Consider the following 27,379-nt stretch of genomic DNA (forward strand, 5'->3'; position numbering starts at 1 on the left):
TGTCTGTCTGTCCAAGTTCGATTGTAAGCTTGTTCTGAGCAGGGACTGAATAATTTGTAATCTGCATAGAATTGTAGGATTATGCGGAATAAAAATTATTAAATAAATAATGTCAAATTATTCAGCACTGCATACGCCTTTCAATGCTATATAAGTGTAAGTGATAAATAGTAATAGCAATAGTAGTAAATGCTAGTGCTGTCCGATTCAAGATTCGAATCGATTCACCGATTTGAATCAGGTGAATCGATTCAAATCGATTCAATAAAAAAAAAATTGGCCTCCCGATTCAATGGCTGACCCTTCCCCCGTGCCTTCCTAAAGCAGGAGCTGCAGCGCTGCCTCTTGCTGGCCATCTGCTGCTGATCCTGCGTGAGGGGGGAGGGTCGATCAGAAAAGTCTCCCCCAGCTTGCCCGCTCTTGCTTCCCCGCTCTTACCTCCTTTATGCTAATAGGGCAGCTTGCAGGCTCGCTGGTGTTATAGCGATCCCTGCAGCTGCCCGTGGTCCTCAGCGGCACGTTCTCTCTGCCGCGATCCTGCCCCTGACATAGCAGGAAGAACGTACTGCTGTGGACCATGGGCAGCTGCAGGGATCGCTATAACACCAGTGAGCCTGCAAGCTGCCCTATTAGCGGTAAGGAGGTGGGGAAGGTGCAGGCTTGCAGGAGGAGCAGCGTTCGTTCCCGGTGGGGGAGGGGAGGAGAAAATTTGCCTTTGCGGCAGGGGGGAGCAGCATTCATTCCCGGCGGGGGGGAGAAGAAAATGTGCCTTCGGGGCGGGGGGGGGGGAATCATGCCTTCTCAGCGGGGAGGAGGAGAGAAAGTGCCTTCCTGGGGGGGGCAGGCCTTCGTGGGAGGGGAACAGGTCTTCGTGGCGAGGAGCAGGCCTTCAGGGTAGGGAAGCAGGCCTGTGCAGAAGGAGGAGGAAGAGTTCTTTTGGCGGTTCATAGTCTTAAGTGCGCGAGACAGATGCGGGCCAACAATTCAGCACAAGACTTCAGCGTGCCGCAGAAAAACCTTCTTTTAAAGGGCTCTGACGGGGGGGTATTGGTGGGGAAACCCCCCCCCCACACTTTACTTAATAGAGATCGTGCTGGCTTTGGGGGGTTGTAACCCCACATTATACTGGAAACTTTACTTTTCTCTATTTTTTAGGGAAAATGTTAGGTTTGCAGTATAATGTGGGGGTTACACCCCCCAACACGGCAGCACGATCCCTATTAAGTAGAGTGGGGGGTTCCCCACCAACACCCCCCGTCGGAGCCCTTTAAAAGAAGGTTTTTCTGCGGCGCGCTGAAGTCTTGTGCTGAATTGTCAGCACTCGTTTGTCGGCACGCGTCTGTCTCGCACGCTTAAGATCCATCACCCCTTTGGCGGTGGGGAGGCAAGCCTATGTAGAGGGAGGAGGAGGAAGGAGTAAAAGAGGGGAGGGGAGATGCCAGACCTGGGGTGAAGTGAAGGGAAGAGAGAGACCAAAAAGAGGGGGAGGAAAGCAGAGGAGAGGTGCTGGACTAATGGAGAGAGGGAGAGAGAAATGCAAGACCACAAGGGGAAGGGTACAAGAGGGACAGATACTGCTCCAAAGTAGGTGGGCAAGGTGCAGGATGACAGTAGCGATAGTAGGAGAAAGCCTGTACCTGGGGAAGGGGATACAGGAGGTAAGGGAGAGATAAGATGCTGGGCATGGAGGGAGCATAGGAACAGGGACACAGAAGAGAGATGCTGGATGAAAGGGTAGATGAGAAAATGAGAGATGGTGGATCTGTGGATGGTGGGGTCCATTGCTGCAGCTGCGGAGCAATGGAAATGAAAAAAAGGAAAGATGCCAGACCTCCGGGAGAGGAAAGGGAAACAGAAGGGGAGGACAGAGATGGAAGATGGATGGTTAGCATGGAGAAAGAAGAAAGAAGGAGAGCCTGATCAGAAGACAACCAGACCAACATGGGACCAACAAGATTTGAAAAATGACCAGACAACAAAAAGTAGGAAAAATAATTTTATTTTCTGTTTTGGGATTACAATATGTCAGATTTGAAATGTGTATCCTTCCAGAGCTGGTGTTGGCCCGCAAACGTAAACTAGGATTTAATAGAGAGAGGAAAAGTCTTTTTTGTTTGTCTATTTTGTTTACACCACAGGACCAGTGTGGGTAGGAGAGGGCAAAGAGGGTGAAGAGGCTATAAAATAAACCCACCAGGATGTTTGGAAAATACCACCCAATTGGGCAGGAAAATTGAATCGAATAGGCTGAATTGAATTGAATCGAATTTTTTTTTCCTGAATTGGGCAGCACTAGTAAATGCAAATGTACAATGCTCTCCGTATGCTTTTCTTTTTTGATTTTTACTATTATATATTAAAAAAGGAAGAAAATATGGAAGGAAAAAGTCTAAGGATCCCTGGTAATAGTAGTGAATTGTTCATTTTTAAATTGTTTATTGATTTTATAAAAAAACATCTTACAGAAAGTGTAACAGATTATCTATCAATAACGTTATTGAAAAGCACTTATGTACTATACATGAATACGAATAAACAATTCCCTCCCCTCCCCCCTCTCTGGATTTGTATGTAGAACATGAAATCTTTAATATGGTAGGTTCAGAGTATACTTCTCCCTCCGTATTTGCGGTTTCAGCATTCACGGTTTTGATTATTCACGGTTTTTAGCATGCTGGCTCCTTCCCCCAAAAAAAATATTACATCAGCTTGCATAGAGAAATCACTGATTCCAAGTGTTTACAGAGAAAATCGCCGATTCCCAGCATTTTCTTCACTGTGTTTTGCCTCTCCTTCAGGAACAGGCCAGGTCTCCCATCATGTTATTCGCAGTTTCACCATATTCATGGTGGTTTTTAATAGAAAACATCAAATAACATATGAAAAAGTTATTTGTGGTTTTTCAGTATTTGCGGTTCTGTTAATCTCCTATCACAGCGAATACGGAGGGAGAAGTGTACAATTAAAGTTGTTTAACAAAAGAATCTAATGGACTCCAGATTCCTATAAATTTTTGCGATTCATTTATTTTTTTCTGCTAGCATTTTCTCATATCGATAATATATACATAGGGCTTTTTTTTACTAAGGTGCGCTAGCGTTTGTAGCGCACACAGGAAATTACTGCACGCTATACTTCTAGAACTAACGCCAGCTCAATGCTGGCGTTAAGGTCTAGCGCGCTATTCTGCGTGTTAAAGCCCTAGCACACCTTAGTAAAAGGATATAGAATCTCCCACCAAAACGGCATATTTAACCTATCACATTGTTTCCAGTTCCTTTTAATCATTTGCAAAGCCTCACCTGTCATAATGAGAAGAAGTTTATAGTTGGAACTATTTAGTGGGCTATTTTTCATAATTGAAGTACCAAACATTATAATTCCATATGATAACATGGAGTTCTTTTTAAATTCACATGCTTCTGCTACAAGGCTGTAAATGGTTCCTCACCAAGTTACATCAATCCCCACTTTAACTTCTATTGCACCAACAAGAAATCCTGTCGAATTCAGCTGTTCGCCTTCCCTTCGCTCAAACTTTGTCACCTCAAAAGATTCCTGGACAAAACTTTCGCATTCCAAGCAGCTAAGCTGAACCCATGGCTAGCCCAAATAATACTCGAGGCCCCCACCTACCTCGGCTTCAGAAAACTACTTAAAACCTACCTATTCAGCAAACAAGACCCTAATTGTCCCCCCCCCCGACAATAACACCTCGCCCCCCTCCACTTCTCCTCCTTCACGACGCCATCCCTTTTCCCTACTTTCCACATCCTCTGTCTAGTTCGATTAAAGCTGTAATTCTGATAAATAGTTGTAAATCTGCTTGTCTATGCAAATCCTAATCTAACTGATGTAAACCGCCTAGAACTCGCTGGGTATGGCGGTATATAAGAATAAAATTATTATTAGTATTATTATTATTATAATAGTAGTGAATTGTTGACTCTAGGGAACATTCATGCCACTGGCTGAAAAACCTTCCTTTGTACTATATGAAAAAAATGACATAGTGCTCCCACTGTCGGTGTGGCCAGTGTTTCGCTTCTTGCTGCTTCAGGGTATAAGGACTGTGCACTATTGTTTTGAAACATTGAATAAAATTCCAGGAATTCCAGGAATTCAGTGCGCAATCATTATTCCCTGAAACAGTGAGAAGTGAAATGTTGGCCACTATCAGTGGGAACATTGTGATTTTTTTTTTCAAAGTGTCATGGAAAGTGAGTGAATAAATTTTTTTTTCCCATATAGTACAAAAGAAGGTTTTATGAGCTGCTGATGTGAATTATACCACATATATAGTTCACATTAAGTAGGATGGAAAACAAGGAGGGCATAGAATTCCTATGAGCGTTGGAGCTGCTACCACTGTGGCTAGCGCTAAAACCCGCGCTACGGTTTTGTAAAAGGGGGGAGGGGTCATTTTTTATATAATTGTACTCATATGACACTATTGAGCTACTGGACACTGTTTAACAAACATTGTTACTCTGCTATTTGGAAATCTAATCCTGGGCTGCCAGACATAAGCATATCTTATTATAAATGAGTGTTACCTATAACGTCCCTACACTGTGAAACGACTCCAGATCAATGGAGGGCTAAGAGTAACCCTCCCCCCCCCACCCCTAGCATTTTAACTCTAGAAATATGCCATGCATTCTTAAAAATAGCATTCCAATTGGGTTGAAAAAAATACAATGTGAAACCTTTCTTATTTTCCTTCATTTCCACATTTCCTTCATTTTTCACATGCCAGATGGAATTGAACCAATTAAGTAGCAAGCTGCATATGTTAATGAAATTGTATAAAATGTCTAATTTTTGTCAGCATCTGATGATCACCAGGTCAAATAATTTTTTGCAGTTTTTTTTTTAAAGTCTACAGTTTAAAGAATATACTCACCTGAAAAGATTTTTGGTATCTCCCTTGCTAGCTGTGTGTAAATGTTTCTTATTCTTCTCCTCTTCTCCTGCTTCTCCATTCTGTAATACTCTCTATTAGGTTCTCCTTGCACTTATTTTTTTGTTTCACTTCTGCTTATATCATTCTTTCTTCTTCTCCAGACTTGCCCCTCATCATCATCGCTCTCTTGCTCTTCCCTCTGCTCCTTTGACTTTAGATTTTAAATATTCATTGTAGACTTTTGGAGAGGTTGAGCTAACTAAAGTGTATAATTGTCATCCTGCTCTTCAGGTTCACGCTCATTCATGCAGCTTACCCTACTGTCACCCCCATTTCAAGATCCTGGATGATAGATAGGTTTGCATGCTGTATTATGTCCATGGGTCTTTGTTGGGTAGAGGGCAGTGTGCTGTAGATGGGCAGTGCTTTAGAGTTTGCAAGTCAGTCCTAATCTACTAATGCTCTTCAAAGCTGGTGGCCAGTGCTGGCCAGCCATCAAAGGATGGTATTTATCTTCCTGCAGTTTGACCAAGAATTATCTTTAAATTTCTAAGAGACAGGCACTATGAAATGTGTCTTGTTCTATTTATTACATAAATCACTTTCTAAAAATGTCCTTTTCAGATTAATGTAATGATTTATACACTCTGGAATTGGGATTTTTTTTTTTTTTTTTTTGCTTATCTTCCCCTCACTGATGACCTACAGGGGAAACATACTGAAGTTGGGCAACATACATATATTTAAAACCAAACAAAATTGTTGAACAGAAACTGGACCATCAAGTCGACCTGGGCTGGAAAATGCAAGCACCTGTATCCTGGAGTCTGGAGAGAAATTCTGTTTCCAGTGCTTGGAAAGATGATGGCATCAGCCAGCAATGTGTGTTCATGCAAGAGATGTTTGCAGACAGGCCAGTACAATAAAGGGATTTTTCCAATCCTCCTCCCCCTCCCTCCCCAGCTTTCTCCGGGCAGTGACTTGAAGTCTTGCCAGCTGATGAATGTCATGCTCTGACCCTTGCTACAAAAAAAAAAAAAAGGGCTAGTGGCAAGGGCTGCAGAGTACCACTGTGCAGAACTGCTACCTTTTCACCTGGCAGATGTTTTCACTTCAGTTTGGATTGGGAGAGAGACCGTGTGAACCAGCTAGTAAAGAATTAGGCTGTGTTTTGTTTTTAACACATTATTTTAAAGACAGCTGCCAAAGAATGATGTATGACATATCCTTTTTGGGATGCAGTGAAAATGGGAGAATTGTTGCTTGTTTCCTTTTTTCTCTCTCCCCCCCAAATAGTCTTCCGCATAGGCCTCAAAGTCTGAAAGGATAAAACCATGTGTGCTTCTGGTGACAGGAGGTGATGACTGGAGGAGACAGAAACTTCTCAGATCTAATTAGAGCAGCTGGCTTTTATCATCACAGAATTCAAAGTATTTAGAAAACCTGTTGGGAGCATTCAAGACCTCCGTGTTTGAGTGAGTAAAGTGTGCCATTGTTTGCCTGGGCAGTATTAAGAGTGTATTTATAGTGCTCCACTTCCAGAAAGACAAAAAAAATCTTGGACAAGGAAAGTGGAAAAATAACTGTTTTGGAGTTACCAATGAAAGCAACTGAGTCGGTTCAGATTAACAAAAAACTATGATGCTTTCCTCACCAGTGTGGATTCTGCAGGAATGAAATCATCCCATAAAAGTGAAAAACTTACTTCTTGTTGTAATTGAATGGTTCTATCTACCTATTTTGAAATCTGATTGCTAGCAAATGTTTGGCAGGTAGCTTATTTTTTTTTAAAAACCCAATGAATTGTTGCAGACTGTACTGGTCCTTTCCAGTGCAAAGCACCTTGAAGTCTCAGTGACAGTATCCTGTAGTATACTGCCCTTTCTTCTTTGATCTATGTTTTGAAGACTTGTCTTACCAATTTGCTTGACTTCTTTGAAGGTGTGGATAACATGTGGATAAAGGTGAGCCGGTTGATGTCGTGTATCGAGAGGCTCCTGAGAAAATTAAATGGGATAGGTGGCAAAGTTCAGTTGTGAATTAGGAATTGGTTATCAGATAGAAAACAGAGGGTAAGGTTAAATGGTCATTATTCTCAATGGAGGAGAGTAAACAGTGGAGCGCTGCAGGGGTCTGTACTGGGACCGATGCTATTTAACTTATTTGTAAATGATCTGGAAATTGGAATGACGAGTGATCTGATTAAATTTTCAGATGACACTAAACTGTTCAAAGCTGTTAAAACGCATGCGGATTGTGAAAAATTGCAGGAAGACCTTAGGAAATTAGAAGACTGGGTGTCCAAGTGGCAGATGGAATTTAATGTGGACAAATGCAAAGTGATGCACATTGGGAAGAATAACCCGAATCACAGTTACCGGATGCTAGGGTCCACCTTGGGAGTTAGCACCCAAGAAAAGGATCTGGGTGTCATCTTAGACAGTTTGTTGAAACCTTCCACCCAATGTGTGGCAGCGGCCAAAAAAGCAAACAGGATGCTAGGAATTATTTAAAAAGGGATGGTTAACAAGACTAAGAATGTTATAATGCCCTTATATCGCTCCATGGTGTGACCTCATCTGGAGTATTGCATTCAATTTTGGTCTCCTTATCTCAAGAAAGATATATTGGCACTAGAAAAGGTTCAAAGAAGAGTGACCAAGATGATAGAGCCATGGTAACAAAACGACTCGAGAAGATGGTGGACAAACTTGAAACAGTAGATCAGGCATGGTGCCTATTGAAAAATACTATTGCAGAAGCACAAGATCTCTACATTCCGAGGATTTCCAAAGATCGGAGAACTAAAAGCAAAGGAGAACCGGCATGGCTTACCATACAGGTGAAGGAAGCCATAAAAGAAAAGAAGGACTCTTTCAAAAAATGGAAATGCACGAAGACAACCGAAGCCTGGAACAAACATAAAGATGAACAGAAGAAATGTCACAAGGCGGTGAGGGATGCAAAACAGGACTATGAGGAAAAAATAGCCCGGGAGGCCAAAAACTTCAAGCCCTTCTTTAGATACGTGAAAGGGAAAAAACCTGCAAAAGAGGCAGTGGGACCCCTGGACGACAAGGGAAGAAAAGGGTACATCAAGGAAGATAAACAAATCGCAGACAAACTAAATTCCTTCTTTGCGTCCGTCTTTACAAAGGAGGACACCTCAACAATACCTGAAGCGGAGAAACTGTTTACAGGAGAAATAGAGGACAGCCTCACCACAGTTGAAGTGAACTTAGATCAGATATACTACCAGATCGACAAACTTAAAAGTGACAAATCCCCTGGACCGGATGAAATTCACCCGAGAGTTTTGAAGGAATTGAAGGTTGAAATCGGAGAGTTATTGCAAAAACTTGCAAACCTGTCAATCAGAACTGGTCAGATACCAGACGACTGGAGGAAAGCGAACGTCGCGCCAATTTTCAAGAAAGGATCGAGAGGAGAACCGGGCAACTATAGACCTGTGAGTCTTACGTCTGTCCCCGGCAAGATGATTGAATCACTGATCAAGGATAGCATAGTTCAGCACTTGGACACACACGACTTGATGAAACCCAGTCAACATGGATTCAGGAAAGCGAAATCGTGTTTGACGAATTTACTCCAATTCTTTGAGACCGTAAACAAGCAAATTGATAGTGGAAAGCCGGTGGACATAATATACTTGGACTTCCAGAAAGCATTTGACAAAGTCCCACACGAAAGACTTCTCAGGAAACTACAAAGCCATGGCATAGAGGGAGATATACAAAGATGGATAGGCAAATGGCTGGATAACAGGAAGCAGAGAGTGGGCATTAATGGGAAGTTCTCCGACTTGGAGAAAGTGACTAGTGGTGTACCCCAGGGCTCGGTACTTGGGCCGATCCTTTTTAATATTTATATCAATGACCTGGAAAACGGAACATCCAGTGAGATCATCAAGTTTGCAGACGACACAAAACTCAGCCGGGCAATCAGATCGCAGGAGGACAGTGAGGAACTCCAGAGAGATTTGTGTCAGTTAGAAAAATGGGCGGAGAAATGGCAGATGAAGTTCAACGTGGAGAAATGCAAGGTAATGCATTTAGGCAGTAAAAATAAGGAATACGAGTACAGAATGTCAGGTGCAACTCTGGGAAAAAGTGAACAAGAAAGGGATCTGGGTGTACTGATAGATAGGACCCTGAAGCCGTCGGCACAATGCGCGGCAGCGGCAAAGAAGGCAAATAGAATGTTGGGCATGATAAAGAAAGGAATCTCAAGTAGATCGGAGAAAGTTATAATGCCGCTTTATAGGGCAATGGTCAGACCCCACTTGGAATACTGCGTCCAACATTGGTCTCCCTACCTAAAGAAAGATATAAAACTGCTGGAGAGGGTGCAGAGACGAGCGACTAAACTGGTGAAGGGTATGGAGAAACTGGAATATGAGGATCGACTTAAAACACTGGGATTGTTCTCCCTTGAGAAGAGGAGACTGCGTGGGGATATGATCGAGACCTTCAAAATACTGAAAGGAATCGACAAAATAGAGCAGAGATTATTTACATTGTCCAATTTGACACGGACAAGAGGACATGAAATGAAGCTAAGGGGGGACAAGTTCAGGACTAATATCAGGAAGTTCTGCTTCACACAGAGAGTGGTTGACATCTGGAATACTCTCCCAGGGGAGATTATTGCGGAATCGACAGTCCTAGGCTTCAAAAGCAAACTAGATGCATATCTCCTTGAGAGAGGCATATAAAGATATGGTTGGCTATAAAATAATATCTTATACCTCAAGGGAATTTAATTATCCAAAGTGATATGCTTAAATATGTTCTACTAACTCACTTTGTTATTCAAAACAATATCATATCAATCAATCAAGTAACTGAAGTTATTTAGTGAACACTCAGACCCACAGCTGAGGTCTCAGTGAAAGATTCACGGAGCAGCTGTTAAAGAGACCATCATCGTTGTTCACAGTCTCACCCTCCATACAACAGCTAAATAACTGCACAAAGATGGTAAAACAAAACCAACTTAGCTTTGAATGGAGTGGGTAATCGATATAGCTGCTCCGGGTTCCTTTTTATTCAAGTGACTGCATTCATTACAATTGCCGACCCCCCTACCCAGGTTTCGCCAACTGGCTTCTTCAGGAGGGGTACTATGAATGTAAAACAACCACATTAACACTAAAACACTTCAGTACCACTACTATAATTTTACACAATAATCACAATTAACTGCCATACCATTCACACTCGGACCTACCGGCATAACGCACTCCACACTACTCACAGACACCAGAGCTTTTGACGACGAATTTCCATCAGCAGGCCCACCTTATATACTCCTCCCCTTCAACTACGTCATACTGACATCAAACTCATCACTACAGTCTAACCAAAAACCAGCTCCTTCTATAAATGAAACCATTCGATTTCGTTATTTAACCCTTTTGGGGTCAAAGTGTGCCACTGGAAGATGAATTTTTGTTCCAAATATAGTAGACACTGAGTCACATCCCCTGTTTTTTTATGTGTCCTAGCTATCACTGTATATTTGACATCTTCAATTGAATGCTGCTGTTCAAGCCAATGGTTCACAAGAGGAGCCGACACACGATTACATCTAATATTACTTAGATGTTCAGCGATTCGAGTTTTAATGGCCCGCCGAGTGTGCCCAATATAATAAAGTCCACAGGGGCATATTATACAATACACCACTGCCGTAGAAAGACAATTAGTATTAGTTCTTAAGTAAAATCTCTTACCTCCTGATTGAGGAATAAGTACTTGGTCAGTATTGAGGACATGAGAGCAATATACACAATGGGCACAGCTTACATGAGGACCCCCATAATTCTGTTGACCGGGGGCCTGCTGTTTAAGAATTTGGCCCAGATTACGGCCTCGTGTGTAAGCGAACAATGGAATTTGGTTCATGCTTTCATGTACCTGCAATACTGACCAGTGTTTTAAAATGATTTGTCTAAGTTGTTGACTCCTACTAGAATAAGGTAATACACATACTAGGGCCCCACTTTTCTCTTTCTCCTTTGTATGAAATAACCATTCCCGCTGACAGTTGCGGGCTCTTTTCCATGCTGCTTTGACCACCCTGGATGGGTAGCCGCGTTCTATAAACTTTGCATATAATAGTGTGGCCTGCTGATGGAAATCCCCCTCGTCAGAGCATATCCTTCTCAGTCTCAAAAATTGCCCCACCGGTATACTGTCCCGGAGAGGCTTGGGATGGTAGCTGTGGTAATGGAGGAGTGTGTTATGGTCGGAGGGCTTCCGATACAATGTAGTGTCGAAATGTACCTGAGAATCAAACTGGGATTTAACTACCTGAATGTCCAAAAAAGATACCTTATTGGAACTCACTTCATGAGTGAGAGAGATATTAAGATCCACATCATTTAATTCCTTAAGGAATTCCTCCAACTCGTGACGTTCCCCATTCCACGTAAAAAAGATGTCGTCTATGTATCTTCTCCAGAAACCTACTCTGTTAAACCACCTCGATGTATACACATATTTTTCTTCATATTCAGACATATAGATAGTTTTATCTGTGAACAAGTGAGTAAAAAACAGTCTTATATACGTGATTCTTCTCACTTCCTGCAAATTTTGCAGGGAAGTGATAATCATGCCTGTAAATTTTTGGTCACTGCAGACGTTGCAGCACTGTACACCAATGTGCCACAATCGGCGGCCCTGGCAATTATAAAGAAATCTATAGACAGTGTAAACATGTCAATACAGAAGAAGGAACTAGTGGGTACATTGGCAGAATTCGTGATTTGTCAAAATTACTTCCAGTTTATAGACAGGTTCTTCATTCAGACTAAAGGGGTGGCGATGGGGGCCACAGTGGCCCCTTCAGTCGCCTGCCTCTATATGTCTGAATATGAAGAAAAATATGTGTATACATCGAGGTGGTTTAACAGAGTAGGTTTCTGGAGAAGATACATAGACGACATCTTTTTTACGTGGAATGGGGAACGTCACGAGTTGGAGGAATTCCTTAAGGAATTAAATGATGTGGATCTTAATATCTCTCTCACTCATGAAGTGAGTTCCAATAAGGTATCTTTTTTGGACATTCAGGTAGTTAAATCCCAGTTTGATTCTCAGGTACATTTCGACACTACATTGTATCGGAAGCCCTCCGACCGTAACACACTCCTCCATTACCACAGCTACCATCCCAAGCCTCTCCGGGACAGTATACCGGTGGGGCAATTTTTGAGACTGAGAAGGATATGCTCTGACGAGGGGGATTTCCATCAGCAGGCCACACTATTATATGCAAAGTTTATAGAACGCGGCTACCCATCCAGGGTGGTCAAAGCAGCATGGAAAAGAGCCCGCAACTGTCAGCGGGAATGGTTATTTCATACAAAGGAGAAAGAGAAAAGTGGGGCCCTAGTATGTGTATTACCTTATTCTAGTAGGAGTCAACAACTTAGACAAATCATTTTAAAACACTGGTCAGTATTGCAGGTACATGAAAGCATGAACCAAATTCCATTGTTCGCTTACACACGAGGCCGTAATCTGGGCCAAATTCTTAAACAGCAGGCCCCCGGTCAACAGAATTATGGGGGTCCTCATGTAAGCTGTGCCCATTGTGTATATTGCTCTCATGTCCTCAATACTGACCAAGTACTTATTCCTCAATCAGGAGGTAAGAGATTTTACTTAAGAACTAATACTAATTGTCTTTCTACGGCAGTGGTGTATTGTATAATATGCCCCTGTGGGCTTTATTATATTGGGCACACTCGGCGGGCCATTAAAACTCGAATCGCTGAACATCTAAGTAATATTAGATGTAATCGTGTGTCGGCTCCTCTTGTGAACCATTGGCTTGAACAGCAGCATTCAATTGAAGATGTCAAATATACAGTGATAGCTAGGACACATAAAAAAACAGGGGATGTGACTCAGTGTCTACTATATTTGGAACAAAAATTCATCTTCCAGTGGCACACTTTGACCCCAAAAGGGTTAAATAACGAAATCGAATGGTTTCATTTATAGAAGGAGCTGGTTTTTGGTTAGACTGTAGTGATGAGTTTGATGTCAGTATGACGTAGTTGAAGGGGAGGAGTATATAAGGTGGGCCTGCTGATGGAAATTCGTCGTCAAAAGCTCTGGTGTCTGTGAGTAGTGTGGAGTGCGTTATGCCGGTAGGTCCGAGTGTGAATGGTATGGCAGTTAATTGTGATTATTGTGTAAAATTATAGTAGTGGTACTGAAGTGTTTTAGTGTTAATGTGGTTGTTTTACATTCATAGTACCCCTCCTGAAGAAGCCAGTTGGCGAAACCTGGGTAGGGGGGTCGGCAATTGTAATGAATGCAATCACTTGAATAAAAAGGAACCCGGAGCAGCTATATCGATTACCCACTCCATTCAAAGCTAAGTTGGTTTTGTTTTACCATCTTTGTGCAGTTATTTAGCTGTTGTATGGAGGGTGAGACTGTGAACAACGATGATGGTCTCTTTAACAGCTGCTCCGTGAATCTTTCACTGAGACCTCAGCTGTGGGTCTGAGTGTTCACTAAATAACTTCAGTTACTTGATTGATTGATATGATATTGTTTTGAATAACAAAGTGAGTTAGTAGAACATGGCTATAAAATAAGCCAGGTGTATACCTGGCAGGGCCTCCGCGTGTGCGGATCGCCGGACTTGATGGACCGAAGGTCTGATCCGGAGATGGCGCTTCTTATGTTCTTATGTTCTTATGTTCTAAGGGGATGGAACTCCTCTTGTATGAGGAAAGACTAAAAAGATTAGGGCTCTTCAGCTTGGAAAAGAGACGGCTGAGGAGAGATATGATTGAAATCTACAAAATCCTGAGTGTAGTAGAATAGGTACAAGTGGATTGGTTTGCCACTCTGTCAAAAATTACAAGGACTAGAGGACACTCGATGAAATTGCAGGGAAATACTTTTAAAATCAATAGAAGGAAATATTTTTTCACTCAGAGAATAGTTAAGCTCTGGAACACGTTGCCAGAGGTTATGGTAAAAGTGGATAGCGTAGCTGGTTTTTAAGAAAGGTTTGGACAAATTCCTGGAGGAGAAGTCCATAGTCTGTTAAGACATGGGAGAAGCCTTTGCTTGCCCTGGATCGATAGCATGAAATATTGCCACTCTTTGGGTTTTGGCCAGGTACTAGGGACCTGGATTGGCCACTGTGAGAACAGGCTACTGGGCTTGATGAACCATTGGTCTGACCCAGTAAGGCTATTCTTATGTTTTTATAACTTTATTTCTCTGTCTTGCTATGGGATGGCCGAATTAACAGAACATACCATTTATTGCTAAGGTCAGAGTGGTTTAGTCATATGAAGAATTTCCCTGGAATACTGACGATGGCTATAGATCTGGATTCTATGCTCTTAACTTTTATTTTAAGAATGTAACTTTGCTTCCTACTTCTCCCTTCCCTTTCTTTTTGCTTTTATTCCATTTGGCTTGACATACTTTTTAGAAACTGTTGAGAAGGTATTCCATTCGGTGGTCATAATAAAAATGAAACCTGTATCTGCCATCCTAAATATTCAATCAGAAAAATCTGTCTGCTTTCTCCACTTGATTTTAAAAACAGGTTGTTTTTGTGCTCTGTTGTAGAACTTGGCAGTTGTTTAGATTTGCATAGAAGTGTCATGCTGTAGAAAATGCTAGAAATAAAGTGTGTGTGGGGTCCGGGTTGTTCTGCATGTTCTTGGACAGCGCTAGCATAACAGAGTGATATGGATGGAGTCTGATAATGATGGAAGGAATAAATTGTGAATACCTTTCTTTGGTAGAAGGCTGTAGACAACTGATCTCTCTTTGGTAGGGACTTGACATACTGTATGTGAGTTTGTTTCATCCTTTTGCTTTTTGTAGCCTGTGCATCACGTTAATACTGGAAGGATATCAGGACAGTTCCAGGCTAGCTACTCTAGTATGATTAAAAAAAAAAGAAAGAAAGAAAGGGTGAAATGTCCTCTCTGTTAAACAAGTATATAATTGCTGAATAAAACTGTAACAAACCTGAAACTTAATCCAGATAAACCAAAGTACAACAACTCTACCAGTCTACACCTCCTTACAGATAAATGGAATCCAAATCCCAACTGTCCAGTCTATTAAAATCTTTGGTGTTCCATTCTCATATTTCACTGGTAGCTCAAAAATGTTTCTTCAAATTAAAAATGCTTAGATCAGTAAGAAAGTTATTACATGAAGAGTCGTTACACATCCTAGTAAATGCATTTGTCATCACCCACTTAGATTACTGTAACGCCCTTTACTCTGGATAGTAAGCAACAAAACAATACAAAGTAAAGCAGTAAAAAGTAATCAATAACACTAAGAGATTTGATCATGTGACTGCTCCTTCATGCCAAATATTGGCTGCCAATTGTATCAGGAATTTAGTCTGGTTCATAAAGTTCATTACTCAGAGGTAACTCTCTTTCTATGCAGGCTGATTGATACCCTATTCCTCCTTAAGGACACTTTGATCTTTTCAACAAAATCTTATTGTTATACCCATGAGCACTTTAGACTTGATACCATCCTTCATACTATATTCAGCATAAAGGGACCCAAACCTTGGAACAATCTCTCTCTACGTCTTAAACTTGACTAAACTAAACTAAACCTTAAGTTTATATACCGCATCATCTCCACGGATGTTGTGGAGCTCGGCACGGTTTACAAGAACTTAAAATATAGGAAGAGAAGAAAAAAAAGGTTTACATGAACTTATAAATAGAAGAGAAGAGTAAGGGAGATAGAATTACATTTTAGTGAAAAGCCAGGTTTTCAGTTGGCTTGCGGAATAATTGGAGGGAGCCCAGGTTCTGCAGCGGGGTAGTAAGGTCGTTCCAAAGACCTGTGATTCTGAAGAGAATGGATTTTCCCAGTTTGCCTGCATAGCGAATACCTTGTAGAGAGGGGAAGGATAGTTTATACCTTTGGGCGGGTCTGGTAGAGTCAGGACTCGAGGAGTTATAAGATAGTGGGATTAAGGAAAGAAGGATGCCGTGAATGATCTTAAAAGCCAGGCAGGAGCATTTGAAATGAATTCTGGAAATCACTGGGAGCCAGTGAAGTTTGGCTAGGAGTGGGGAGACATGGTCAGACTTGTGTTTTGCAAAGATCAACTTGGCTGCAGTATTCTGGATTGACACCTTCTTTCAGTGGTTTGAGTGGATTAAAAAACATGAATTTCATTTGCAACAGCAGCAGATGAATCCAGAGTAGAGGTCTGCACGGGAACGGGGATCGCGGGAATCCCGGTGGTCTCGCGGGGGTCATGCGGGAATCCCCCCTAACCCACAGGGCTCCCACGGGGACCCCCCTCTGGCCCACGGGACTCCCATGAGGACCCCCCTCTAGCCAACGGGACTCCCACGGGGATGGAAAGCTTTGGAAACAAAGTTCATCCATATAATATAATGGACACGTCAGCCTTAGTAAAAGAGGGGGTTTATAAGTTAATTACCTGAACAGAAAACAAAAAAAGGGTTCCACCAAAGAGATTCCACAAGGAAAACAGCAGCGCAAACAGAAAAGAAACTGTGGAATTGATGATCCTGTCAGAAGTAATTGCTGCTTTTTATGGGGACGGGCGGGGATGGAGGTAATTCCTTGCGGGGACGGGTGGGGACGGAGAGTATCCTGGTGGGGACGGAGAGGATCCTTGCAGCGACGGGTGGGAACGGAGAGGATTCTGGCGGGGATGGGTGGGATTTCTGTCCCCGTGCAACTCTCTAATCCAGAGACTAGAGGGATAACACACATCTACCAGCAGGTGGAGATAGAGAAACTGATTAACAGATGGTCCTATTGGCTGGTATGCTCCCTGTATCTTCAGTATTCTCTGTCTCCCAGCAGGTGATGGTTGCTTTTCAACTAGCTCCTGAATTCTGGCTGTGACTGGAAGATTATTTTCTCCTGTTGAGGTTTCTCTTCAGTGAGTCTGCCATTCTATTTTCTCCTGTTGAGTTTTTCTCTTCAGTGAGACAGGAGTGTCCGGCTGAACGGTGCTGGCTTTAGGGGTTACACATAGGCCTCCCCAGTTCCCTGCCTCACCCTCCCTCCAGTGATAGAGGGTCTACCTTGGTCTCTAATTTTCTTCTTTCCCCTGTTAAAAAAAAAACAACAAAGAGACCAAATGTACTGTCTGGGTTTTTTCTGCACTGCCAGTACTAAACAACCAGCATCTGCAAGCCTTCACATCATTAAGGTATGTTTTGTTATCAGTGCCTGAGGTTTCTGGGGTCCGGTGTGGGGTTTGTTATGCAGTCTTTACGCTCCGGATTTTTCATTGAGTGTGTGGTTGGTTGTGGAAATTTTAGGCTGTGAGTTCCTCCTGTGCCGTGAGTGAGTTAGTAACAGGCATTTTTGCAGGCGAATTCCTGCCTCGAGCATGTGATACCTGTTTGATAAGCCCACTTTTGGTTGCGGTGCAACAAATAACATGCCGCCGTATTTCTGGCCGTCAAAATGGCGACCGCCTTTTGCCACTGCTCTGTCCATTGGCTTGGATAGCTCCGGGAGAGAGTTATCACAAGAAGTTAGCTATTTGCCACACTTCAGGAGGCACGCGCATTTGCAATGCTGAGTTCGCAGAAAACTGTTTATTATGGTGTTGGAGGAATTGTGTTTTTTTCCTGCTTGCAGGAGGTTCATGGGTGTGTTCAGTTCTTTTGGCGGACCTTCTCTGGCAGTCTCGGCTTTCCTCCCTGTACATAAAAAAAAAAGAAAGAAGAACTTGTTCCTCTGTACGATGGCCGCTGTGTGCTTGGGGGCAACAGCGTTGGCGAGCCTGGGGGCATGCTTTACTGATCCTGCTTCAGTCAGGTTTGTGTGGTTTTGTGTCTCTGAAATTTGATTTCTTGAGCAGTGCAGTTTTCTTCTGGGGGACCCATCGCATTTAGGCATAAGGAGGTACTCCTTTCTAGTCTCTGCTGCCCAGTTTCAGCTTGTTCTGGAATGGGTCGGCAGGAGGTGAATCGCTGTTGAGCGTGGTCAGAGGCGGGAGATTCTTCTGTTTTCAGAACAGACATTCCTCCTCCCTCCTGGGGTCCCTGTCTGGTGAGATTATATCACTCTGGTACGCATATGCCTGTTTGCTTGTTTTATTCTTCTTTGACCAGGTGTACAGCCCTGCATGTGGCTGGTAGCGCTATAGAATTTATTACTAGTTAGTACGGCTAGGGTGAGACTTCTGTTCAAGCGGTCTCTGACGGCACTTCTCCTCGTCAGGAGGAGTTGGCTTTCTTTATGTTTTAGGTGCTGTTGGGTTTTCATGTTCTCAGGATGTTACTCAGCCTTCTGCAGTTTCTCACCCTCTCATGGTGAGTGATAGAGCCCTTTTCATTCTGGGACCGCAAGACACTCATGTTTGAGACTAGTCTCAGTACTGTAGACTATGTGGCGGCTTTATCCTAGAGTTCTGGAAAGGTTGGCGCTTCTGAGTTAGGCGCTGTTACGGCAGTGAGGACCAAGGTGTCCACCTACTTCATTCATGGAAAGCTGGTCCTGTCAGATCCCCGCATGGAAATGGGGTTTATCCCTGCAGTTCTTCTTTGGGTGTGCAGGTTGCCGAATGCACCTCTTTGGCCATTGGGCGGAGGTCGCACTTTCTACCTTACCTCTAGTATGTCTTTCTTGTTGGGGCCATTTGAGTTTGGCCTGGATTTGCAGATCTTGCTAGAGCGTTTTGGGGTTTGCCAGTTTCAGCGCTTGAAGGAGATGGATAATGAAAGTTCCACCTTTTCAGGAGGTCAACCTATATAGACCAAGTAAATTGTCTTATAGCCCTAATTCAATTTTTTTCAGCTAATGCTCGCCTGATCTTTGAGTCGTGCAATTCCTTTCTTCCATCCAAGGAGTCTTTGTCTCATCATGACTGTGACCAAGCCACAGGCGTTTCGCTCTGAAGGGGCCAAGTGGATGCACGGTCTGTGGGTCGTGACCGTTATTAGCTATGGTTGCAACCTACTTTCTTCTCTAAGGTTGCAAATTATTTCTTGAGCTCCTTGTGTCAAGTGCAGCCACAGTGGAGTTCGAAGCGTCGCCATTCCAGTGTTTCTGGACTTAGGGCTGGTAGTCCTAGTTTGTCCAGCACATGGTGGCCAGGGATGCTATTTCACCGTGCCCTAAAGGGAGTACTTTACAGCTCTCGGTTTTGAAGAAACCTATGTACCTCTTCAGTTCTAACCACCGCATCAGCAGTATATTCGCTTTGCAGTCCTCCGCCAGCACTTTTGGTGTCGGTCAATTTCCATTTGTCCTAGCCCCGACTCCATGGGAATTTTGAAGGTGACGGTGGTAGTGACAGCATTTATTTTCAAGGCCATGGTTCCGGTTGATCTTTTCTTAGCCGACTGGGTATTTAGACTTTATTCCAGACAGGACTGTCTTCCTGTGTCTCCAATGGGTGATTTTTCTTATTCATTGTTTGAGGTGGATCTTACATCTTCTCAAGACCTCTCTTATCCCTTTCCATTCATTGTGATTTCTAGGGGGGTGTTGGGGAGCACCCTGGTGTTAAATGTGTTTATTCCCAGAGAACAGGGTGACCAGATCCATTCTCAGGTTTTTCTTTTGTCATCCTATACAACAGTATGAAATTATATACAGGTTACAAGATCCATGGTGGCGTCTCTACCCGTGGATACTGGAGATCGGTTTCACTGTCCTAATCTTAATGCAAGTGTACAGGAAATCATTTGGTATAGATTCAAATCAAAATATATTGTACATGCGTATTTGGTAAGCAACATACAGAATTTCTGTCACAAAAGGGAAAAAAGTTCCAGTTTTGTTTTTCATATCTTAGAATTGATGCATATGGATTGGAAAGGCCAGTAGGCTTTGATTATGCATCTTGTGAAGAATTCTGTTCAAAATAACTAGTGATAACTGTATCATCAGTTTGGCTCATAGTGACGATGACTTTGCATTGTCTCCTGTCACTCCTACTTGAGTATAACCTGAAGAAGGAATGGGTGACAAGGCAAAGCTTATTTTATTTTGTTGCTTGTACCCTGGAGGTCATGTGTCTGCAGCTCTCTCCTTTTGCCTCTTCGTTTGTGGGTCCACAATAACTTGCTGCTTTAGCTTCAAAATATCGCATAATCTGTATTTCTCAAAGTATTTTTTTCATGGAATCTGCAGTTCTACACCACATAATGTCAGTCTGTGTATAACTGAAGGATAGATTTTGGAAAGGTGGTAGCGATGCAGAATCTATTTCTTTACATTAATACAGAAGTCCAAAAGAGAAATAGCAAATGTTATAGAGGACTCTCTCTGAAGGCGACCAAGGCATGACATTGTTCAGCATAAACAAGAACATTAATCCTGCTTAAGGGTATATATTGCACCAATGTTTATCACAGGAATGTCCAACCTCAGTCCTCGAGAGAACATAAGAATTGCTGCTGCTGGGTCAGACCGGTGGTCCATCCTGCCCAGCAGTCAACTCACACGGCGGCCCTTAGGTCAAAGACCAGTGCTCTTAAATGAGTCCAGCCTCACCTGTGTAAGTTCCAGTTTAGCAGAAACTTGTCCAACTTTGTCTTGAATCCCTGGAGGGTGTTTTCCCCTATAACAGACTCTGGAAGAGCGTTCCAGGTGTCTACCACTCTCTGGGTGAAGAAGAACTTCCTTACGTTCGTACGGAATCTATCCCCTTTCAGCTTTAGAGAGTGCCCTCTCGTTCTTCCGACCTTCAGTATCTTAAACGTTTCGATCATGTCCCCTCTCACTCTCCTCTTTTCAAGGGAGAAGAGGCCCAGTTTCTCCAATCTCTCACTATACGGCAACTCCTCCAGCCCCTTAACCATTTTAGTCGCTCTTCTCTGGACCCTTTCAAGTAGTACCGTGTCCTCCTTCAAGTACGGTGACCAGTGCTGGACGCAGTACTCCAGGTGAGGGCACACCATGGCCTCAATCTAGTCACATTTACAGGGTTTCTCCAATGAATATGCATGAGATTATTTACAGGAAGAGTATAAACAGAAAGAGAGATAAAAGGGGGTACAGTAGAAAGGAGGAGAGGTGGCAGCCCTAGCAGGAGTGAACTGAGTGTGGAGCAGCCTGGAAAACTAGTGGCCTCCATGTCCTTCTAAGAAAAAGCCCCCCCCCACACACACACACTCAGCGTACCATTGAAGAAAGATGCTACTACTGCTGCCGCCAAAGAAAACTTCCTGCAGCACCGTCCTTCATGGACATCCCCCCTCATCCGGCATTCTTTTCTTTAGTTCCGCGGTTATGGAATAACCTGCCCATAGGTTTGAGAAAAAAAGAATCATATATAAATTTTAAGACATTTAATAGCACACTTTTTCAATTGGCCTTCACAATTTAGAACAAAGTTTGGGCCTGTGATCTGTTTTATGTAAGGATTAATTCTGAATTTAAGTAATGATTAATTTTGCAATGGAAAAATTTTAGCTGTATGTATTAATTACATTACATTACATTTGTGATTTCTATTCCGCCTGGGCCTTGCGGTTCTAAGCGGATTACAGTTAAAAGAGATCAGGACATTACCGAGAGAATTACATTACAACGATTTAAGTAAATTACATGTTGTGGTATAGAAATACAAGTATAAGATATCTGGATTTATCGATAGAATAGCTTGACAGGGTTCAAGTAGTTACAAGGTTCAGTGGGGAAAACAATATAGGCAACTGAAGAAAGATACCTAACTTTGAAGGAATCAGTTGAGTGGATACCTAAGGGAGATGCTTATTTAGGAGTTTGGATATTTTTGGTAAATGAGGTTCAAGGGGATGACTAGTGTGTTATTTGCTGGGGAGAGTGCATGTGTGATTGGGGAGGGGAATATTAAGTAAGGACGTGTTTTTTGAAAAGAAATGTTTTGATTTCTTTCCGAAACACTTTGATGTCTGTTGTTTTGATCATCAGTTTGGTGATGGTGGGGTCAATTTTCGCTGCCTGAGTTGCTAGAAGGCTGTCGTAAAGTTTCTTACGTCGGGTACCATTATGAGGGGGAAGGTGAAAAGATTCTGAGTTCTTCTTGATCTGGGTAGTCGGTAGCGGCAAAGACGGTTGTTCAGGTAATTGGGGGCCATACCATGGGTTACTTTGAAAAGTAAGCAGTAGAGTTTGAATTGAGTTCTTGCTTTTATCGGAAGCCAGTGAGAGTCTACATAGGCGGGTGTGACGTGGTCGAATTTGCTGAGCGAGTAGATGAGTCTGATAGCTGTGTTCTGAACGGTCTGTAGTTGTTTTATCATAGTATTTGGGCAAGGTAGGTAGAGGCTGTTGCAGTAATCTAAGGAGCTGAGTATGAGGGATTGTACAATGATCTTGAATTGTTCTTTGGAAAATAATTTTCTTATTTTTCTTAGGTTTCGCATGGTGAAGAATGCTTTTTTTATGGTTTTGTGTATTTGTGTTTGCATTGTGCAGCCTCTGTCTAGGTGTGTTCCCAGAATTTTGAGAGTATTCTGTATTGGATATTTGATTGTGTTTACATCTAGTTCTGTTAGGGATGGTTTTTGTTCCTTCTCTAGTAGAAAGAATTTGGTTTTCTCCGCATTCAGTTTTAACTTGTGGTTCGTCATCCATTTTTCTACAGTTTCCAATGTTGTTTTCAGGCATCCGTTGGAGGTGGGGTCTTGAATGTCAAAGGGGAGGAGGATGGTTATATCATCCGCGTAGCTGAAGGATGTAATGTTTAGGGCGTCTAGGGCCGTGCCTAGGGATGCTATGAAGAGGTTGAAAAGTATGGGCGATAGAGGGGATCCTTGTGGAACTCCGCAGGGATTTGACCATGAGTCGGATAGAAGATCATTTAACTTGACTCTGTATGATCTTGTTTTGAGGAATCCTTGGAACCAGTTGAGAACATTACCTGATATTCCTATGGCATCTAGTATCTGGAGTAGTATGGAATGGTCAACTAAGTCGAATGCTGCTGAAAGATCGAGTTGGATGATTAGTAACTTATTTCCTTTGCTGAGGTGCTGACGGGCTATGTCTAGTAGGGAAACCAGAAGTGTTTCAGTACTGTGATTGGTTCTGAATCCGGATTGAGTAGGGTGTAGGATGTGGTGGTCTTCTAGGTAATTGGCGAGATATTGTGCTACTAGACCCTCTATGAGTTTGACGTATAGAGGTATAGAAGCGATTGGTCTATAATTTGTTGGGCTGTCTATTGGGCCTTTGGGGTCTTTTAGTATGGGAGTAATTATGATTTTGCCAAGTTCTGGGGGGAACTGACCTTCCCTTAGGGTGGTTTGCAGCCATAGCGTGAGACCAGCTGTGAATTTAGTGGACGCTGTAGCTAGTAGATAAGGAGGACAATTGTTCAAATCACATGAAGATTTGCTGTATTTTTTGTACAGCCGGTCTAGGTCTGACCATTGTGTCGTTGGGAAGTCGGTCCAGATCCTATCTGCTGAAGTGGCTTCGTCTTTTGTGGGTTTTGTTAGTATCTCTTCTAAGATGTTTCGAGAGTTGTTGAATGTGGATCTGATTGTGATGATTTTGTGTTTGAAATGGTCCGCTAGTTGGGAGGCTGGTGGAGTTTGGTTTCCTAGGGTGGCGAGGTGGGGTTTGGTATCAGTGAGATTTCTGACCAGGTTGAAAAGTTTTTTTGTGTCCGGTTTATCGGTGCCAATGAGTTTGGAGTAGTAGTCTGTTCTTTTTTCCTTCAGTTTGATTTTGTATTGTTTGATTTGGTGTCTCCATTCTGTTTTGGTGTGGTCTTGTTTCTGTTTTTTCCATGTCCTTTCTAATTGTCTGCATTGTCTTTTTAGGTGTAGGAGTTCGGTGTCAAACCATTTGTCTGATGGTCTGCATATTTTATTTTTTGTTTTTAGTGGTGCTAGTTTGTTTAAAGCGGATTCACTTGTGGAGCGCCAGGTGTTTATGAATCCTTTGGGATTGTTTAGGTCTATTTCTGGGTCTACTGTGTCCCAGAATGTGGTAGGTTCGATTTTCTTTCTGGACTTGAAGCTTGTTGTGTGTGGCGTGGGTTTGTTGTTATTCTGCACCCAGTTAATTGTGAAGGTGTACTTGTAATGGTCAGACCATAAGGTGGGATGCCATGAGCCGTTGGTGATGTGGATGTTTTGTGTGTTAAGGTTGGGGGAAGTGTAAGCGGCTATATCAAGTTGATGGCCCTTTTCATGCGTGGGTTCGGGATTGAGTATCTGGTAAGATAGGGTGTTGAGGTATGAAAGAATGTCCGCTACTTGTTTGGAGGTGTGGTCTTCTAAGTGAGATTGATGTCTCCTAGGATCAGGTTATGTGTGGAGGAGAGGGAATGCTGGAGGATAAATTCTTCGAGTTCTTGTTTAGAGGTGTTCCATTTTCCTGGTGTGACATAGCAGAGAAGGCAGTTCAGAGTTCCTGTGAGAGTGTTGTCAGAAAGTTGGCAGGCTAGAAGGTCTAGGTGGGGGGTGGAGTGCATGGCTAGGACTTTAATGTTGAAGTTGTTTTTTGCAATGATTGCTAGACCTCCTCCTCTTCTCTTTTCTCTACATACTAGCTTTAGTTTGTATCCGTTTGGGCAGAATTCAGTGATGCTAGGGTCTGAGTCAGAAGTGAGCCAGGTTTCGGCTAGGAAGAGGCAACCTAGATTATCTTTGATCAGCCAATCTTTGATTAGTTCTGTCTTTGGGTTGATAGATCGTATATTCATATATGCGCATGCTATTGATGTGAATTTTATGAGAGGGTGAGTAGTTAGTGTATTGATTAGTGTTCTGGAAGGTGTTTGAAGTTTTTGTGGTCTTGTCTTAGGTTTTGTTGGGGGTCTTTTTCCCCAGATTGTGAGAATGTTTTCGTGGTTGGATGATGGACAAGGTGTCAGGGTTCTGGGGGTTTGGACTTTCCTGTTGGGTTGAACCAGTCTGTGTGTTGTTGTGAGGATGGGTATAGAATGTGTGTGGTATCCTGCAGTTTTCCATTTCTCTATGTGTAGGGAGAGCAGTAGTAGGACTAGGATGAGTTTAAATGTGCGATTTGCCATTTTTGTGAGTAAAAAGGGGTGTTGGTTCTGGAGTTCTTTGCTCTATTGGTGTTATCTGTCTCTTTGGATTGCCTATGCCTGAGTGGTGAGAGTTGTTCTTAGTGCTCTTAGATGTTTAAACAGGATAGATAGTGTGAGATGAATACAACAATTACAATATTACAAGGTACAACCAACAAAATTAAGTATAGCAATATTACAAGGTAATATTACAAGGTAATATACAATATTACAGGTAAAACCAACCGATTAAGTATAGCAAGGTATACCAACTGTTAAGTATAACTAGGTACAGCAGGTTAGTTGAGAGTGAAGCTAACTGATAACCTGATCCTGGCGGGGGACAGGTTTTACAAATTAAGTATAACAAGGTTTACCCACGAATTAAGTTTAACAAGGTATTCCAACCTATGCATATGGTAAGGTATAGCAACAAGTTAGTTGTGCTTAAATCTAAGTGATTACCTGATTGGAGCCTGTTGTTTTGTTAGCTTCAGAATCCAACTGTCGTCACTGCAGGTGCTTCACAAAGGCGCGCACTAAGGCGCATGCGCCTTTGTCGGCGCGCCGAACGGCTGAGCCCCGTTGGCGCTGTGCTCTTTTAAATGTTCCCTTTCGGTCAGGGAGAGGGGCGGAGCAGGGCTCCCATGCTGCCTCTCCTCGGGAACAATCTGAATACGCTGTCTCCCGCTGGTGGCCTGAAAGGGAGCCCGGCTGGCTGCTGTGCTCTTTTAAATGTTCCCTTTCGGTTAGGGAGAGGGGAGGAGCAGGGCTCCCACGCTGCCTCTCCTCGGGAACAATCTGAATACGCTGTCTCCCGCTGGTGGCCTGAAAGGGGGCCCGGCTGGCTGCTGTGCTCTTTTAAATGTTCCCTTTCGGTCAGGGAGAGGGGCGGAGCAGGGCTCCCACGCTGCCTCTCCTCGGGAACAATCTGAATACGCTGTCTCCCGCTGGTGGCCTGAAAGGGGGCCCGGCTGGCTGCTGTGCTCTTTTAAATGTTCCCTTTCGGTCGGTCAATTATGGTTCATTGAGCTTTGAATGTTTTATTGTTTATTATTAGAATTGTTATTGTTGAGATGTTTGCTATGATAATTTATGGAAAAAAAAATTTTTTTAAACTTTTGTTCTTAATCTAAATTCCTTTTCTATTTTTAATGGAGTTCTTTTCTTGATGAATGTGAACTATGCATTGTAAACCACTTGGATCCTTTTAGGCTGTTATGCAGTATATAAAGTTCTTTATTTTATTTTATTTATTTATAGTTTTATAGATATACATAAACCAGTATATATATATATATATATTATTTATTTATTTATAAAGAAAAAGAAAGATTTTACATACAGGTTAGAAAGAAACAAAAGCAAAAAAAACTCAATATAAGATTACCAATCTCTCAAAATAAGCACACAATCTGGGAGAGACAATTCACATTATCATGGGATCTGATATTTAACAAGGATAAAGAAAAAAACATCATTAGATCAACATTCATATTTTTTATGACTCCTCTAAGCTACGGGTTTTTTCCAGAGGGAAAAGGAGTAATTCCTTCCAGTGCCTCCACAATGACGTCGGTCCTTAAGAATAATGTGGACCGGTGGTTCCCAACCCTGTCCTGGAAGACCCCCAGGCCAGTCGGGTTTTCAGGATAGCCCTAATGAATATGCATGAGAGAGATCTGCATATACTGGAGGTACCAGGCATGCAAATCCGCTCCATGCATATTCATTAGGACTATCCTGAAAACCCGACTGGCCTGGGGGTCCTCCAGGACAGGGTTGGGAACCACTGATGTAGAAGATGTAACACTACACTAATGATGTTTTTTCTTTATCCTTGTTAAATATAAAGTTCTTTTTTTTTTTTTTTAATATCTTTATTCATTTTGAAGCCATAAGTAAGTGCAACATATAATACAAATATAAAGTTCTTAATACACATAAACATTACGCTTACGATTGAAGAAAGTTGCTGCTGCTGCCCCTCAATGCCGAAGAAAGCTGTTGCTGCAGCCACCAAACCTAATGCAGGCAGCACTGTCCTCCCATGGACAACCTCCCCTCAGCCGGCATTACGCTTATAATTGAAGAAAGCTGCTACTACTGCTGCTGCCGCTGACGCCAAGAAGGTCATTGCTGCAGCCACTAAACTAAACTAAACCTTAAGTTTGTATACCGCATCATCTCCACAGAAGTAGAGCTCGACACGGTTTACAGGAATTACTAAAGAAAGGAACTCCAATGGGAAGAAGAAGGGCTTGGTAAAAAGGAAAGAAAGAGGGGACTAAGTAAAGTGGAGAGGGAGGGAGTGGTTTCATTTTAGAGAAAAGCCAAGTTTTCAAATGTTTTCTGAAGCGTTGGAGGGAGGTCGAACTCCGAAGAGGGGCAGATAAGCTGTTCCACAGCTCGGTGATCTTGAAGAGGAGGGATGTTCCAAGTTTTCCT

General features: G+C 42.7%; 2 protein-coding genes across 9 annotated transcripts in view; one reads left to right on the forward strand and one right to left on the reverse strand.

Moving 5' to 3' along the window:
• Window positions 1-5,290, reverse strand: part of PLN (phospholamban) — a 92,333-nt gene extending 87,043 nt beyond the window's left edge. For all 5 annotated transcript variants that reach the window (XR_004538630.1, XR_004538629.1, XM_033935508.1 and 2 more), the window contains exon 1: window positions 4,907-5,290. Coding sequence is in view for 2 of the 5 variants with exons in the window: in XM_033935508.1 (XP_033791399.1) it covers window positions 4,907-4,985 (79 nt within the window). In the remaining 3 variants the exon portion in view is untranslated. The remainder of the gene's footprint in view (window positions 1-4,906) is intronic.
• CEP85L (centrosomal protein 85 like) overlaps window positions 1-27,379 on the forward strand; it is a 351,200-nt gene that overhangs the window by 216,874 nt on the left and 106,947 nt on the right. The gene's annotated exons all lie outside the window — the stretch shown is intronic.

This window comes from Geotrypetes seraphini, chromosome 3 (assembly GCF_902459505.1).
Source record: "Geotrypetes seraphini chromosome 3, aGeoSer1.1, whole genome shotgun sequence".
In the NCBI taxonomy this organism is placed as follows: Eukaryota; Metazoa; Chordata; class Amphibia; order Gymnophiona; family Dermophiidae; genus Geotrypetes; species Geotrypetes seraphini.